At 43.4% G+C, this 18,449-nt stretch overlaps 1 protein-coding gene across 1 annotated transcript in view; it reads right to left on the bottom strand.

The window, feature by feature from the left end:
- Nucleotides 1-335: 335 nt before the first annotated feature.
- The window catches only part of TESMIN (testis expressed metallothionein like protein), a 40,818-nt gene continuing 22,704 nt past the window's right edge, over nucleotides 336-18,449 (bottom strand). The window contains exons 6-9 of the mRNA XM_004383637.1: nucleotides 6,267-6,369; nucleotides 3,728-3,865; nucleotides 1,961-2,136; nucleotides 336-528 (exon numbers count right to left, since the gene is read on the bottom strand). Of these exons, the coding sequence (XP_004383694.1) occupies nucleotides 336-528; nucleotides 1,961-2,136; nucleotides 3,728-3,865; nucleotides 6,267-6,369 (610 nt within the window). The remainder of the gene's footprint in view (nucleotides 529-1,960; nucleotides 2,137-3,727; nucleotides 3,866-6,266; nucleotides 6,370-18,449) is intronic.

Genomic DNA, 18,449 nt, shown 5'->3' with positions numbered 1-18,449 from the left:
AGCTGTATCATAATGGCCCATTCGGAGACTCTGTTTCTAAATAATTTGACAAAATGAAACCCGGGAGGATTCCGCGCAGGCAGCCTCTGGAGGAAGGGTCCCTGGAGAGGAGGAAGTCTATGGGAATAGACTCATTCTCTCCAGGCCTGTCCTCCAGCCGCGCTTCATCCTTTAGGGGGCACCCGAGTAACCTCGCTGACACAGAGGGGAAGCTGATCTTAGCAATCTGGTTGCCGACGCAGACCTGGCCCCGCACTTCTCACTCAACCTTTCCAAGCTACAGATTTCAGTCAGAACAGAGACAAAACCTACATGCCTTCTTTCTATGCTGTACTCTACTCAATTTTCAGCCCTTTGGACTTGAACTCGATGTGGAGAATCTGTGACAGGCACCTCCCAAACTCCTCCAGGATCCGCTGCTCGGCCAGGCACTCCGGGCAGTGCTCCCTCTCCGCCTCCTCGCCTTGAGCCAGCAGGCAGGCGCAGGTGGCCTCCACCACCTCCCAGGAGATGCACGTGAAGGACTGCCTGCAGACACAGACAGGCAGAGGTCACCACCAAGCTCCCGCCGTCTTTCAATACATTTCACACTCTGCGGAACACCCTTGCGCCTAGTATTTCTAAAAATGCCACTGGCTAAATCTAAGGTTGCCTTCTGGATATTGGAAGCTACTACCTGTGACAGCATAGAGGACAGGAGAATCCTCCAGTTCTCGATGATCCCTCTCAAGTGAACCCACTGGCAAACCACCCAGAGGACACTGTCTGCAGCGTCCTGCTGAGGGCTGGGCAGGGCTGGCGCAGCGGGATGGTGGACAAGGCAGGTCCCGGGCCAGGCCACGCGGTGCTGACCTGAGCCCTGGGCACAGGGTGTGTCCTAAGGAGTGCTGGGATGGGCCAAAGTCGCTATGTAAAGACAACCAGGAATTGTGAAATTACCGTGGAGTCCCGAAGCGGTCACAGTCTCCAAAACCCTGTGGAACACAGTTCTACTCCGACGCACGTGGGGTCGCCATGAGTAAGAATTGACTCCGTGGCAACTGGATTTTAAACACAAACTGTGAAATTGCTCTTGTTGAAGATGAGCGGACAGAGCTGCCCTTGGGACAGAAGAGCTGTGACGTCACTAGACCAGAATCAACAACCACCGCCACAGCAGTCAACCCAACGTGCACATTCCGATTTTACGGGCAACACTGCCACGTACATCCTGACAAAGTCTGCAGCCACGCTCTGGCCAGTCTGTACTGATAAAGACCTCTGCAGGCTCCAGGGACGGACATTTGTCAGGACTCTAACCACGTAAGCATGAGTCTGGTTTTCCCAAATGATGTTAATTAACGACATTGGGTAATTTATCATGGTAGGACCCACTACACTGAACCCAAGGACATTTCTGGATGAATAAATCCTGTCTACCTCATAGTAAAATTATGACTCAAAGTCTGAGACCCAAGAGGATTATAACGTGGCCTCAAAATAATTAAATGGGAAAATACCCAGTTACTCTAGGATCCATAACCACTTCAGAAAGGAAGACAACGCTTGTCAAGAACGTCTCTGGGCTGTTACTTCACAGAGAAAGCGTGGCTGGAGTGTGTGGTGTGCGATATTCATTCCCCGCCTGCTGAAGGCCTATGTTACTCCCGGCGTCCCCCCAGGCAGCATCCGGGCACTGCGTCTCTGCTGGCTGTCCCTGGCGTGCCCTGTGCTCTTGTACAAAGCAGGGGAACTTGGGCGGTGAGGACAGAAAGGCCGGGACAAACAGGACAAAATGGGTTTTGGCAGGGGGCCTCTAAGGCAGCAAGGAGCAGTCGCAGCAGGAGCAGACGGCGCCACTCTCTCCCGCGCCCTCACTCCCGCCCCTGCAGCTGCCATCTTCCCATTTATCAATTGCCTTTAACTCTCCTGAAAAATGCACCTGTTTCCCTTTCGGGAGGGATGAGCTCAGGGTACCCACCGATCTTTTCTGGATTTGGGTAGTGCTGAGAATCTGGCTGGTGATGACGGATGGCCCCCGTCCGGTCCTCCAGTTTCCATGGAGCTCGGCAGGCTCATTAGCGTTTTTCGTTCTGGGCTTTCTTCGTAATTTTTGCAACCAATGCATTTGCAAATAGAAGAACACATGATTTTGGCCTGAGAACATAAAACGCTTCCATGAAGTTAGGTCCTCCTGCATGCCATCATGGGAATCGACTCGATGGCAATGGGTTTTAACGAGTGCACGTCACCAAGACTGACAAATTCTATTTCGGCCTTAAAGAGTTCTTTGTTTATATTTGTGTGTGTGTGTGTGTAACCTGCCAATTTCCATACGAAGGAGGAGGAGAAGCAGCAGATGCGGCAGGAGCATGGACATGCAAATGGCCTGTCGTGGTTGTGGGGACACAGGCGTGCTGCTGGCAGCTAGGGTGGGAGGGGGGAGGGGGCGTGTGAGGTGGGAGTGGACGTGTGGGGGCGTGTGTGGGTGTAAGTTGGGGCATGTGGGGGAGTGTGTGGCTGTCAGCGTGTACATGGGTGGTGTCCCTGCTATACCTGCACTCATACCAGCCTGAAGCCCTGTCCCTTGTCCCCTCAGAGCAATTACAGCCTGCGTCCCTCGGCCACCAGCGCTGGGGGTGGGGATGGGGTCCATCATACTCTTTCCAGCTCAGAGATGCCTCTAGAAGGGTGTCTGTCATTTATCCACACCCCGGGGGGGTTGGAGCAGGGGGGTTTCAGGATTTCTGGTCCCCTTGGACGCAGACACTAAAGGACCATGATGTCCCTTCCCTCTAAATGGCAGGGCCTTCGGAGGGGGGCTGGGTAAAGGTTTCCTGGGGCTGTGTTTCCGAGTCCTGGGCTGGGGGGCTGCTAGGTCAGCTTACTCTGACTTTTCAGCGTGCAGTGTCTCTTCGGCCTGGCACTCCACGGCAGCCTTTTAAACAAACCACAGGCAGCCCGAGGGCTCGAGCCCTGAGAGGGAAAGCCTCTGGAGGAAGCTTCCCGGCTGCTTCGCTGCCAGTGGCTGAGGGCTCCCTGTCTTCCTTCCTTCCTCCCCTTCATCACCAAGAAGAGAGCGATGGAAGAGGGAGGCGAAAGACGGAGGCTCTAAAGGAGAAAGCGAATCCCTGTGTCGTTTGTCTTTGAGAAAAAGAAAAAGCTTCTGGCCGAGAACTGGTCTGGGCCTCAGTTCATCGGCCTCTCTGGTGGCTTAGCCCAGCTGTCCTTTCTCCTTCCACTGTCTACACTTGGCTAGGGGCTGTCAGCCAGGCAGGAGTTGCCCACCCCACCCCCGCCCCCCAGGCAGCCGGAAACCTCGGGACAAGGCGCCGCGGGGTCTGGAGCTGCCTGAGCCTCCTCCAAGACCTACTGGGCCCACTGCCCAGCGAGAGCGTTGGCTCTGCCCCGGGGGGCAGCACGCCCACCTCCGGAGCCCCCCGACGTCAGGGCAGAGCCGCAGGACGCACAGCGGCGGGCACCCACCACCGGGCACTCAGCGGCGCTCAGGAGCGCAGCCCGCAGCACACCCTCGGGGACTTCACATGCGTTCCTAAAGCTCAATTTATACTTTGAAAATTAATGCAGATTCATTTGGATGTCCTTTTAGAAACTCTGGAAGGAAGAAGATAATTTATTTCTCTCTTTAAGTTACAGTCAAGTTTTCTTTTTTAACCACAAAAGTTACTTAGGCCGAAAAATTTACCTGTGTTTTGCCTTAAATAAGGCGAGGGAGTGGGTTACTAACCTCGAAGCACTCACAGTAATTCTTGAGGCAGCCCGACCTCCGGCAGTTGCAGCCTTTGGTATGGCGAGGCTTCCCGTCTCCTGGTTTCCCTGTCCCGATTTTTGGTTGGAATGCTTCTGGATTTCTATCAAGACATGCCTAAGACGGAAAACGCAAAACTCCGGAAAGGCATACTTCATTATCCAAAAATCATGCTCAGAGAAAGGTGTCACATCGGCCAGTCATAGTTTAATATCGTTGTGAATTTCAGAGGCCCCACAATCAACAGTGAGTCTCCTTCCGTAATTCAGAAGGTCTGTCTCCGTCTTGTTTATCGCGACTTCCACACTTAACGATGGTGTAGTCGTCTGCCATCGAGTCAATCCCGACTCATAGCGACCCTGCAGGTCAGAGTAGAACCGCCCCGGAGGGTTTCCAAGGAGCACCTGGTGGATTCAAACTGCTGACCTTTTGGTTAGCAGCCATAGCTCTTGACCACCACACAACCAGGGTTTGCAAACTGAGGCATAGAGAGGTTAAATATCTTGCCCAAGATGGTGAGTGATGGCACCTGGATACAAAGTCCTCACGCTGACTTCAAAGCCAGGCTCTTGACCACTGGGCAGTGTCTTTCTCACACAACACACACAGCTGGTGGGGTCTTGTAGCTCTTCTATCTACCCACCTACCTATCTACCTACCTACTTTATCTATCTACCTACCTACCTATCTACCTACCTACTTTATCTATCTACCTACCTACCTACCTACCTACTTTATCTATCTACCTACCTACCTACCTTTCTGTCTGTCTGTCTACCATCTATCTATCTGCGTAGTTTTTAATTTCAAAGTGACTCAGTGCTCCCTGTAAAAATCCCAACAATACAGAAGATAGAGTGGAGGAAGCCCCATTTCCTTCCACCCCAGAGGCTACCAGTCGGGAACTGTGCTGTCAAATACCACAGTCACTAGCACAGTCCCGTCGCTGCAGAAAGTTCTATTGGACAGTGCTGGCTGGAGGGGACTATTTGTACCATTTTACTGAAGTATGACGGGCACACAGCGAAAGGCTCACTTCTCAAGGGTGACGCGTGAAGAACGTGTGCATTTGCTCACGCCCGCGTAACCAACACCCTGGTCAGGGTAGTGTGTATTTCCAGCCCCCCAGAGACTCTCGTGACTCCTCCCCGGCAATGCACCCCCAACAGGAACCACACTCTATTACTCCAGTCGTCCTGCTCTGGGACTTCACGTAAATGGAGCCCCACAGCAGGTCCTCTGTCCTGGCTCTCTCGTTCTGCGTGCCGTCTGTGAGATTCATCCACCTTGTCCCGCAAGGCTGTGCTTCTTTCTTTTTCACTGGTGCATAATAGTCCACTAGATGAACGGACCCATTCTACCACTGATGGACATTTGGGGTGTTTCCAGTTGGGGGCTATTATGAACGAAGCTGCTATGAACATTCTACAAGTCTGTTGGTAGACATTCATACTTACTTCTGTTGGCTGTATTTTTAGGAATGGAATTGCTGACTCACAGCACATGCAAACGTTTAGCTTTAGTAGCTATTGCCAAATAATTTTCCAAAGTGGTTACACCGATTGACATCCCCACCAGCAATGCATGAGAATCCCAGCACTTTCAAAATGCAATTTTTACACTTTTCATTGCAGGTAGTCCCCCTTTACCCCTGAAGAAAGTGCGACAACACCGAGGTTTAGAGGATCATGAATTTCTTGCGTCCTATGTATCTGGCTGTTCAAAGTTGATATTTTTAACTGATTTACTGATTTGTCCATAATTCAAGATGAAAATTAAAGTATTTTAGACAAAATAAATGGACCAAGCATGGCACAAGGTGATGAGTTTGTCCTGTTGGCACAAGAGAGTCTGAAATCTACTCTTGATGGGCCTGGATCAAGCTCACAGGGGGGATCCTGGAGCAGGTTGGTGGTCCCAAACCTGACTGTCTGCCCTCTCCAATTACCTGCAGTGCTACAGACAGGTTAAGGACGGCAAGCTCCTGTGTCGAGCCTGCAGCAGCGTGGCCTTCGGGGCTGTCTGCGGTGAGGTTCTGCCCCTTCAGGAAAGCCTACAGTCTCCTCTTCACCCGGCAGCCCGGGGGCTATAAATTCCTAAAGATGCAATGGCCGAGCTTTCGCCTAGTGCTCTGCAGACAGAGGACCAGCTGACCTGCTCAGACCACGCAGAACTCAAGCTTATCAGCTGCATAATGTGACCCAGATTTCTAAAGCCCAAGCCAAGATGGATTGGACACTTACATGGTTTCAAATCAGAACTTTCCTGGATGCAGCCACACCTCTGAAGCCACCCCACATGGGTGGAGAGCAAAGCTGTCTCCCCGCCTCTCCTCTCTAACAGACCCCATCACAGGTCAGCACCCCCACATTCAGGAACAGACTCAGAGTCAGTGTATATTCTCAAAATTCTGGGTTTTCCCAGTATTAAAATTGGAAATCCTGGAGATAGCTTTAGGAACATCTCAAACACTTTTAAATGCTTTTTAAAATGTGTGCATTTAAAGGAATTTTGTTACCTTGATGGCCTTAAACCGTTCAATTTCATGACGTAAGTTGTTGCAACAATTATTGCAATTGCAGTTGTTGCAAAAGTCACCGCTGGCAAAGCAGTCACAGTACCTGTGAAGAAAAGAAGAGTGTTTCAAAGGCACAGACATACATGGGCCGAGGGTGTCATGCTGGCAAATGAGAAGAGCAGAAATGTGTGGGAAAAGTGGTGTCGACACGCCGCAGTCAGTAACGATTTCATCTAGATGATTCTGACTCCTCTCTATGTGGACGTCAGATCGCCTGGGGCGATGTTCTCCAGTGACTGACACAGAAGAAAGAGAAACTAGTGAAGCGCCTCTGCTTTCATAAGACAGGACGGTGCAAAGTACAACCACTTCCTGACGAGCCTCTGTTGATACCCATCGTCCCATCCTAAATGCCCATGTGGCTTTCCCAGGAACGCTACAAGTTGGTGGGTAGGAACATCACAGAATGAAGGGCCATCGTCCCATCAGCCATCCCCATCTGCAGACACAACGGAAGGTGAGGTCACAGAATGAAGGGCCATCGTCTCATCAGCCATCCCCATCTGCAGACACAGCGGAAGGTGAGGTCACAGGATGAAGAGCCATCGTCCCATCAGCCATCCCCATCTGCAGACACAACGGAAGGTGAGGTCACTTCTTGGTTAGACCTTGGCCATGAGTGACAGGTGATGATTATATGGGACCTGGAGGTGAACCTGGCCTGGCCTTTATCTTACGGGACTTCTGTTTCACGTCACGGAGGAAAGAGAAATGAGTGGTGAACGAAACCAATGCACGAAATGAGTGCCAATACGTTTCTATGATTACGTGCTTACATTGCTATTATTATTATATAATGCCAGGGTGGAGTATGAATTTGGATTTTAAAAAATGACAACATTAGTAGAATCCCTGTGGGAACACGTGCCCCTGGGATTTCTGAAGCCATAAAGGCATTACCTGGGGGCAGACGGCAGCCAGAGGGCCCTTCTCTGACAGCTTTTCCTCAGACATCTATCAGTGTCTGCAGCCACTAACCGCTCACGGCCTCTCACAGACACCTGCTCTTGTGCTCCACAACAGAGGCATGCGGGCCTATTGTTTAGATTTTTTCAGCATGGGCAAGGACAAGACACTTTCCTTAACTCATGTAAAAATTTAGTGTCAAGGCAAGAACTCCTAATATCCTACCCGTAACCTGCATACCAGAGAGACTTGGAGAAGCTCGTCAGCCACCCCTCGGCTTCTGATTGTGACCAGACAAGACCCACAAGTGTCTAAGCCTCATGGCAGAACCATTTTTAATCGGAACCAGCTTCTCTTCTCACAGCATGAGTCATTGACAAGACCACCTCCCCCACCCCACCCCACCCCCAGTGGAGAGTACAGACACAGCCCTCTCTGGGCCAGAGCTTGGACTGTCTCACAGGATGGAGCGAAGGGGAGGGAGACGGTAACAGGAAGGTGGGGAGGCTGGGAAGAGGAGGGGTGAGAGGAAACCAACTTGGCCTTGTGTCAGCAGGAGGAGAGGGGAGAAGCAGCTCCCAAAAACTTGGAACTTGATACTAAGTAGGCAATAGATAAGCGGTAACTTTGGTGAAGGGTGAGACAATACACAATACTGGGGAAACCAGCATAACTTGTACAAGGAAAGGTCATGGAAGCTCCATAGACACATCCAAACTCCCTGAGGGACTGAATTGCTGGGTGGAGGGCTGTGGGGACCATGGTCTCAGGGAATATCTAGCTCAATTGGCATAACACAGTTTATAAAGACAACGTTCTACATTCTACCTTGGTGAGTAGAATCTGGGGTCTTAAAAGCCTGTGAGCAGCCATCTAAGATACTCCACTGGTCTCACTCCTTTGGGAGCAAGGGAGAATGAAGAGAACAGGATACAAGGAAAAGATTAGTCCAAAGGACTAATGGACCACAGCTACCAAAGCCTCCACCAGACTGAGTTCAGTACAGCTAGATGGTGCCCAGCTACCACCACTGACTGCTCTGACTGGGATCAGAACAGAGGGTTCTGGACAGAGCTGGAGAAGGATGTAGAACAAAATTCTAACACACAAAAAAAATACCAGATTTGCTGGCCTGAAGAAGGCTGGAGAAACCCCGAGAGTATGGCCCCCAGACACCCTTTTAGCTCAGTGCTGAAGTCACTTCCGAGGTTCACCGTTCAGCTGGGGATTGGACAGCCCCATAAAACAAAACGGGACTAATGAGGCACAGCAGTCCAGGGACAAGGGCTAGAAGGCAGAAGGGGACAGGAAAGCTGGTGATAGGGAACCCGAGGTTGAGTAAGGACAGTGTTGATGTGTAGTGAGGTTGTTAACCATTGTCATAGGGCTACATGTGTAGTAACTGTTTAATGAGAAACTATTTTGTTCTGTAAACCTTCGTCTAAAGTGAGAATAGCAGCACAATTGGAAGAGCGTAGTCGATGTCACTGAACTGTGCATGTAGAAATTTTTAAAATGGTGTATCTTTGGCTATGTACATTTTCACCAAAAAAAAAAAAAAAAAATCAAGAAGGGAGAGGATTGACATGTCGTGGAGTTGTTAATCAATGTCATAAAACAATATGTGTACTACTGTTTAATGAGAAATTATTTGTTCTGTAAACCTTCTCCTGAAGTACAATTAAAAAAATAAAAATAAACAAACAAACAAAAAAAAAAACTTGGGACTTGGTGGCACCAGGTTCCTGAGGTGGGGTGAAAGTGAGTTAAAAACAGGAGAACTGGTCGATGTTATTTTTGGACACAGTTAGTTCCCCAGGTTCCTTCCCATTCCAAGAAGCTGGGTTCTACCCCTCCACCACTGTGCCAAAGGAAGGAAATTACGCTCTGGAAAACAATTGAGAGCTGAGATGTTACCATGAACAAAAGAAGGAAAAGTGAATGTTGAGATCCCCAGGTGTCTTCTCCTACTCAGCTCCAAGACTTCTAGAAGGAAATTGGAAAATCCTTCTTTGAGGACTCTGACAAGCCCAAGAAAAAATACAGAGTCTGACACTGAGATTTGCCAATAAAATGTTCTAGTCGTACACCCTATGGTGAAGCCACAGTGAGCAAGCACCCACCCAGCACCAAGGACCCCCAGTCAGCTTATGCCTTATCCTTAAATATGAGCAGAGTGATGGCCAAAAATCAGCAGACATACTGGGAGGTCTTCCAGTATCAAAGTCAAAGGTCTAAAGAAACAAACCACAACAGCAACATGGAAGAAACAGAGACTGTGCAGGGAAAAGAAAGCTGGAGGAAGAGGGTAATCAATCTGCTCCGAGAGATAAGAAAAATGACTGCAACCATGAAGCAAGAACGTGATGCTTAAAAAAAAATATTACAGAAAATAAAAATATCAGAGACAAAAAACTTGAGATGAAAACTAGAACAAAATAATAAATAAACAAGAGGAGGAAAACATAGGAGACAGGAAAGTCCAACATCTGTATAAGCGGAGTTTCAGAAAAACAGAACTTTTAAAATGAAGGGGAGAAAATAATTCAAGAAAATCTCCCAGAACTAAGGGATATAGGTTTCCAAATTAAAAGTCTGCCAAGTGCCAAGTACAATAGATGAAAGAGAACCACCCAAGACATACCATTATAATATTTCAGAACACTGGAGACAAAGAGAATTTCCTATAAGGTTTCAGAAAGAGTAAAACAGGTTTCATACAAAGGATAAAGAGAAAAAGTGATGTCAAAATTTCAATAACAAGACCAGAAGCTAGAATAAAATGCAGCAAAGACTTCAAAATTTTGGAAATGATGTCCAACATGGAGTTATACTCCTAATGCAAACTATCATCTCAGTGTGAAGATAGACTAATGTCTGTTTAGACATGTAAAGTATTAAAAAATTATCTCCCATGCACTCTTCCTCAGGAAGCTACTTCAGGTTGTGCTATACCAAAATGAGGCAGTAAATTAAATGAGGAAGATCCAGGATCCAGGGAATCAAACACAAGAAAGAAGCAAAGGAAAGTCTTAGGATAATGGTAGAGGGTGAAAACAAGCTGCGAACTATGCAGTAGGCCTGGAGATCAACCACTCCAGAGTAGAGAAGGTTGAAAGGCTTCTTCAAGACAAATGTATTTGGACATGTTGGTAAGAGATTTACACAACCAGAAGAGAGGTTAAGATTAAATCAGTGTTATGTACATAGAGTTATGTATCAACGCCCATGGAAATAGCAGTCAAGAAATCAAACGACGCATTACAGTGGACAAATCTGCTGCAAAAGACCTCTCTAAAGTATTAAAAAGAAAGTTGTTACTTTAAGGACTAAGGTGTATCTGACCCAAGGCATGATGTTTTCAATCACTTCATAGGCATTCGAAAGCTGGATAATAAATAAGGAAGATAGAAGAAGAATCGACGCTTCTGAATTATGTTGTTGGTGAAGAATATTGAATATACCATGGACTGCCAGAAGAACAAACAAATCTGTCTTGGAAGAAGTACAGCCAGAATGCTTATTAAAAGCAAGGATAGTGAGACTTCATTTCATATACTCTGGACATGTTATCAGGAGGGACCAGTCCCAGGAGAAGTACATCATACTTGGTAAAGTAGAGGGTCAGAAAAAAAGAGGAAGACCCTCAGCAAGATGGATTGACACAGTGGCTTCAACAATGGGCTAAAGCTTAACAACAATTCTGAGGATGGTGCAGCACCAGGCAGTGTTTCGTTCTGTTGTACATGGGGTCGCTGTGAGTCAGAACAGACTCGACAGCACCTAACAACAACAACACACAGAGAACTAAGTACTAAGTATTTAACTTGAGGGAAAAGGTAAATAAGTGCAGGAAAAGGAAAGGAATCATGTCTCAGCGGTGACTAGTATTTTCATAAAATGTAAATACTTAATGCTGATCTAACCAAGAATATCCGAAGTCTGGGTATGGGAAATGTGCATGTTGGGAGAGGAATTATGATGGGGAGGGGAATAAAAAGAACTAAATCCACATCTTCCATGGTACAAAGAAATAGATCATGCCAAAACTGAAAAGTCAAGAAGTAGCAATTCAGGCACATTATTTACATTTATGGAAGAAAATACTCCAATTAAAAGAGTTAAGAGTTGAAAGTTCATGGAGAACAGAAAAGAAGAAACAATTGTCAGGGAACTATTATTTTTTGTCACAAGCCTTGTAGAATTATTTCGTTCTTTAAACTGTGTGTGTGTGTGTGTGTGTGTGTGTGTGTGTAACTTGGATAAAAATAATAACTAAACTAAAAGAGTGAGAAAGAATAAATAAATTGAAATATAAAGAAATTAGACCCAGCACACAGTGTATAAAGACAAAGAGATTAAAATATGGGAGAGAGGTTAAGGGAAATGGTTGGTCTTTACAGGGGCTAATATATGTCTAATGGGCATTACAGAAGTAGAAAAGAGAGCATATGGGGGAGAGGCATATTTGCAGTGAGAATATCTGTGAGTTTTCCAGAACAGATATAACGTGGATCCTCAGATTTAAGAAATCTAGTGAAACCCAAGAAATAAAAATAAAAAACACCAAAGAAAAAAATAAAATCTTAAGAGCAGCCAGAGAGAAAAGATTGATTACCTAGACTGACAGGTGACTTCTTCTTAGAAATAATGAAAATCAATAGAATAATATCTTCAAACCACTGAGAGAAAACCAGTCAATCTAGAATTTTATACCTAGTAAAACTATCTTTACTCACCAACTACCTAGGCACATTTCTTTTTCTTGCTCTACACACGTTTGCTGAGTGATTTTATTAACTCTTGCCTCTCAGCTTTGAATTTTATGTTGATTTTAAATTTGTATCACCAAACCTGCTCTCTTGTCCCATGCTCCAGATTCTAAAATTCTCTTATTCCTCAAACATAATGAAACAGCTGTCCACACTTGTTGCTTGTCCTTCTTGATCTCCAATTCATTCTTTAACCTATCAGATTCTGACTTTTCCACTCCCACTGATTCTCAATCAACAGCCTTCTTATTGAAAAACCTAAAGATCACTTCAGTGTCCTTTGTCTCTCAGCAGCTTTTGATATTATGCTTCAAAATCACATTCCCAACTTCCTGTCATATATCTCTGTCTCCAACTCAATCTGTCCAAAACTTAACTCATGATCTTCTTCTTCATCCCTTGTCCGGCTCAAGCTACTCCTTCCTTCTGTGTTCCCTATCTCAATTCATGGTATCACTATCCACACAGTAACATAACCCCTGAGTCATTTCTGACAAGATATTCTGACAATACATTTCTCTTTTTTCCCACACCCAACAGGTTGCTGAGTTACTGATTTTGCTCACAAATATCTTTTTTTATTTCATTTTTTGACACAAGTAAATCATATTTATTGTAGATATTCTTAAAATACAAACAAGCAAAAAGAAAAAAATTACAATCACTCAATATGCCACTCCCTAGAGACGATCATTTGGTGAATACATTTGACTTCTTCTTTAAAATTGTACACACTGAAATAAATATATGTTGTTTGTTTATATATCATATATATATATATTTATATATCATACCCTACACACTGTTTCACAGCTTGCTTTCATTACTTATCAATATATTATGAATGTTTCCCATGTAAATAGATTCATGTCTGATTTTAATGGGTGCATAGGATTCTATTCTATAGTAGCATCATAATTTATTTAATAATTTCCTGCATATTGAACATTTAGATTGTTTTAAATATTTTGAAATTAAAATCAAAACTACACCAGCTGCACAGGCCTCCTTTCTGTTCCTAGAATCCTCTACATACTCTCTGTCTCTTGCCACAGGGCCCTTGCACATGCTGTTACCTCTGTGTAGAACACTCTTAGCCACCCACTTTCAATCTATCCCCACCTAATTAACTCCTCCTTATCCAAATACCACGTTCTCAAGGACGCCTACCCTGGATGTCACACTTGGTCAACCAGCCTCCCTCAGCCTAGCCCTGCCCATACTGCTCCTTGGCCACATTTTCCACACGTCCACTATGACCTTTATTTATGAGATTATTAAATCATGTCTGCCTCCTCCCACTAGACTATGAGTGTCAGAAGGGCTGGGACCCTGGCTACCTTGTTCACTGCTGTTTTCCTTGTTCCTGAAATCATGGGTATTCAAAAATATTTGTGGAATAAATGAATGAATGAATAAATGAGTGAAAAATGCTACAATAAATATGCTTGAAATGCTTTTAAACCTGTGACTTTTTCTTCACTGCTACCACCTCTGCCTTAGATCAGGTCTTCACCTCTTGTCTCTAGTGTTGCGATAACCTAACTAATTCCACTTGAGACGTCCTTAACTTTGCCATTAGTGCTGATTTTCTATAACACATCCATCAGGCAAAAAGAAACAAAGAGAAAACAATAATCAGAAAATACAAAGTAAGGTGGATAAATAAGTCCAAATATATCAACAATTAGACAAAAAATGTAAATGGATTAAAGAAACTTATTAAAAGACATGGATTATTAGATTTGCTTTTTAAAAATCCAGCCATATATAGCTCACAGTGGACACACTTAAAACAACCACACAGAAAATGTGAAAATAAAGGGAAGTTATAAAGCCAGCTTGCTAATACTAACCCCCAAAATATATATATATCTTGCAGCAACATTAACATCAGACAAAAAAGAATTTAGGGCAAAAAGCACAGGGATACAGAGGTATGGTATTTAACAGTTAATAGAAGAATTCACCAAAAATTTATAATAATCGTAAATTTATGTGCCCTTCACACTATAGACTCAAACTGTATAAACCGAAAATGGAATTATAAGGAAAAACACAGACAAGTCCACAATCACAGTGACAGGTCTTAACATACTTTTATCAAAAACAGATAAATCATACAAAATTTCATAAGCATATAGCAAATTTAAACAACAAAATTAACAAACTTGAGCTAATGGGTAGACAGCTGCACTCAGCGAATAGAGAATATACATTTTCAAGTTAATATAGACTATTTAAAAAGCTGATTAAGTACTAGATCATAAAAGAAGTCTTATTAATTTCAAAGAATCGATATGAAATACACATTATCGGCTACAGCATAATTAAATTTTAAAAATTAACAATAAAAATGTTTTACTTGTTTAAAAAATGTTATATATACATACATACACATATATAAATACATATTGGATACTTTGAAATGCACACCTAAATAACTCCAAGGTAAAGAACATTACAGTGAAAATTACAAAATATTTCAAGTGAAAAAGAACCAAATGAACCTTTTAAGAAATGACAAATATAACCGTTCAAATGAAACACTCAATGCTGAATGGACTCATGTGGTAGAAGACCCTTCACCAATCTCTGGGTCTCCTTCCTTCCTAGTCTATTTCATGGAGACATAGCTAAGCTCTGTCTCCCAGCCCTTCTTGCATCTACATGGGCCGTGTGCTGAGTCTGGACAAAGGAAAGTGATGGCAGTGGTAGATGACACCTCAGGACTTGAAATGTTCTGTGCAGTGTTCCTCATTTGTCCTTTTTCTGTTTCCCTTGTGTACTGACTGAATTATAGCGTTAGCAAAGAATATTGACTATACCATAGACTGCCAAAAAAACGAACAAATCTGTTTTGGAAGACGTACAGCCAGAACGCTCCTTAGAAGCGAGGATGGCAAGATTTCCTCTCACATACTTTGGGCATGTTATCAGAAGGTACCAGTCTCTGGAGAAGGACATCATGCTTGGTAAGGTAGAGGCTTAGTGACAGAAAGGAAGAGCCTCAATGAGATGGATTGACACAGTGGCTGCAACAATGGGCTCAAACATAACAACAATTGTGAGGATGGTACAGGACGAGGCAGTGTTTCATTCTGTTGTCCATAGGTAGCTATGAGTTGGAACCAACTCCATGGCACCTAACAACAACTGATTAGATGATGTAAACGCCACCTTGAAATCACAAGATGGCAGATCCACAAGATGGAAGTGGGTTGGAAATCTCCATAATGGACCTTGCCTGAGTAAGAAGTAAATTTCTTGGTGTTAAGCCATTGGAATTTTGAGGCTGTTTGAGTAACTGGTGCTAATTTCCCTAGTACATAAGGTTAGCCTGAAGTTTAGACAAATTGAAGTGAGAATTCATGAACTGGATGACAGAGCAGGAGAAATTACCCAGAATGAAACACAGTCCAATACTCCCCATTCCCAAACTGGGCCAAGTATCCTGTTTGCAAAGAGACAAGGAGATGGAAAATATCTAAGAAAGATTAAGAAATATGGAGGACAGAATGAAAGAGCCAAACGTATGTGATTGGGTGCCCAGGAGAGGAGAGAACTGCTTGACCAGAGATACTATATGAGGCGATGATGGCTAAGTATGTTCCAGAATTAGTGGAAGGCATTATTTCACAGATTTAGGAAGCACAAGCTTTATCAACTGGATGAATAAAAAGAATGACACATTGTAGTGCGACCGCAGAATTCTAAAATGAAGAAGAATCTTCAAAGCAGCCAGAGAAAAGACAAGAGCAATTAGATCAAGAACAACTTCCTGACAGCAGCAATGAAACCAGAAGACAGTGAACTGATACCTTCAAAGTGATGAGAGAAAAGAATTGTCAACCTGGAATTGTCAAGTTATCCTATTACTCAAGAATGAGGGTTAAAAAGAAAAGAATAAGGATTCACCAGGAACATATCTTTGCTAAATAAACTTTTACAGACTGTACTTCAGCAAGATGGAAAATGACGCCAGAAGGCAGTCTGAGGGGTAAGAAAAGACAGTGATCAAATAATAAAATGTATAAAATGATTATAATGACACTGATAAATTTTTAGGATTATTAAAAGGACCAAACTAACTAAGTGGACAACAATAGCATGTTTCCAGTGGTGGCGAGGGTGGTGGTCAGAGCTCAAGGTTATTGTTCAAGATGAGGTTAAGATAACAAGTCAGATATGAATAAAAATATATCAAGGTAAGTCACTAAAACTCACAAATACCCTATACAAATGCCAAACTGATACCAGGGGGAACTAGATAAGAAAAACAAACAATGACCACCACCAAGCTCAATCGATCCTCCTCCAAAGATGTAAGCGAGAAAAAACAAAAACTAGAAAAGACCCAGGACAAATACCAATAAAAAATATGATAAGAAAAAAAAAAACCAAACACAGCAACAATTACCATAAATATCGATGACTAAACTCAGCATTTAAAATACAAAAATTGACAGATTGGATTTTCCAATCCAATTCTCAATTGCTTACAAGAGGCTCTCCAGAAGCGAAGGGACATAGAAAGGTTGAAAGGGAATGGATGGGGGCAGGCAGGTGAGGAAGACACAAGAATGCTGGGCATCGCAGGCTCAGCTGTCAAGGACCCCCTAACACGCGGACAGGTCTTGCAGACAAGGTTAGTCCAGGCACAGAAGGGCTGCACCACACACTCGATAAGCTTGGCGTATATAGTAATGGACTTAGTAGGACTCAGCGCAACAATAAAGACAATGCACTCTCTTCCAGCACATATGGTGCCATTAGAAAAACTGACCATAAGCCACAGAGCAAGACTAAACACGTTTCAAAGACTCGGTACCAAATCATCTAACGGTCCCTGACTTCGACCTGATTAAGTTTGAAGTCATATCGGACAAGTACATTTAAAAATCCCACACATTTGGAAATCAAAAACAGGCCTCTAAACAACTCACAGATCCAAGAAGAAATCATCATGGAAATTTTAGGATTCTTAGAACAGAATAATAATGAAAAAGGTACCTATCAAAAGTCGTGGAACTGAGCAGCTATAACTTCAAAGGAAGGTTATATCCCTAAGTGTTTATCTTAAGAAAGAAGAAAGACTGAAAAATAATCAGCATCCAACTGGAGCAGTTAGGGAAAAAAGAAAAGCAAAACCCAAAGGTGAGAGCAAGGATGAATGAAATAGAAAATAAACTAGAGAGGATCGACAAGGCCAGTAGTTGGTTCTTTGAAAAGCCAAAGAAGATATACCTCTGGTGAGAATGAACAAGACTGAAAGGAAGAAGGTACACAGAAATGATTTAGGAATGGGGGCTGGGGGGCACAGGTACAGACACAGCTGAGATTTTTCAAAAGAAATAAGATATTATGAATAGCTTATACCAAGAAATCTGAAAACTGAGATGAAACGGACAAATTCTCAGCAAATAAGAACACACCAAAACAGAATTAAGAAGAAATAGAAGGTCTGAATAGTTCGAAGACTATTAAAGAAATAGAAGCAGTGGTTTAAAATCCTCCCACATAGGAAATGTCAGAACCAGATGGTTTTATAGGTGAATTTTACCAAACTTTCAGGGAACAGATCATTTCAATCTTATGCCGACCTTTCCAGAGATCAAAAGAACAAAGCAAAGAACACGTTCCAATTCATTCCACGGAGACATTCCAACCTTTATGCCATAACCACACAAAAACAGCCGAGAAAGCAAAATGACAGGTTCATCTCACGAATACAGATGCAAAAATTCTAAATCAAAGATGAACGAACTAAACCCAGAAGCACACAGGGAAAAGATAATCCAAAGTAACCAAGTTGGATTTATCCTGGGAATCCCAAGAATGCAAGAATTAAGAAATCTATAAGTCAGTCACCACATTATCATATTAAAGCACAAATATCACATGATAATCTGAATAAATGCAGAAAGAAAAAAAAACCCTTGATAAAATTCACTACTCATGAGTGATAAGAACTCTTAGGGAATGAGGAATGGACAGTAACATCATGCTTAGTAGGGAAAAATTAAACATTCATTTAAAATCAGGGACAAAAGAAAGATGTCTGCTATCACCACCTCTGTACCACACTGCAGTCAGCATGTAAGAACAGAAAAAGAAATAAAAGGTTAAGACCAAGAAAGGAAGAAACAACTTTAATTATTCACAGCTGATGTGAACACCCAAAAAATCTACAGAGAGTTGCTAGAGACCCGTAAGGAAGCGTTTAATAGCTGACTATCCGATCAATATATCAAAATCAATTGCATTTACTTATTCCAGCAATTAAAGGACACCATTTACCATAATAATAAGACTATCAGTTGCCTTAAAAAGCCCCAATAAAATATGTGCAAGACATTTGAAAAGTTTTTAAAAAATTTGTGTATGAAGAAAAAATATATAAACCTTTATTGAAAGACGTTAAATAGGTGTAAGTAAGTGAAGA

The sequence above is a fragment of the Trichechus manatus genome, unplaced genomic scaffold, assembly GCF_000243295.1.
Source record: "Trichechus manatus latirostris isolate Lorelei unplaced genomic scaffold, TriManLat1.0 scaffold00113, whole genome shotgun sequence".
Classification (NCBI taxonomy): domain Eukaryota; kingdom Metazoa; phylum Chordata; class Mammalia; order Sirenia; family Trichechidae; genus Trichechus; species Trichechus manatus.
Note: the sequence above shows the minus strand (reverse complement) of the source record. Positions and strands in the feature narration are given on the sequence as shown.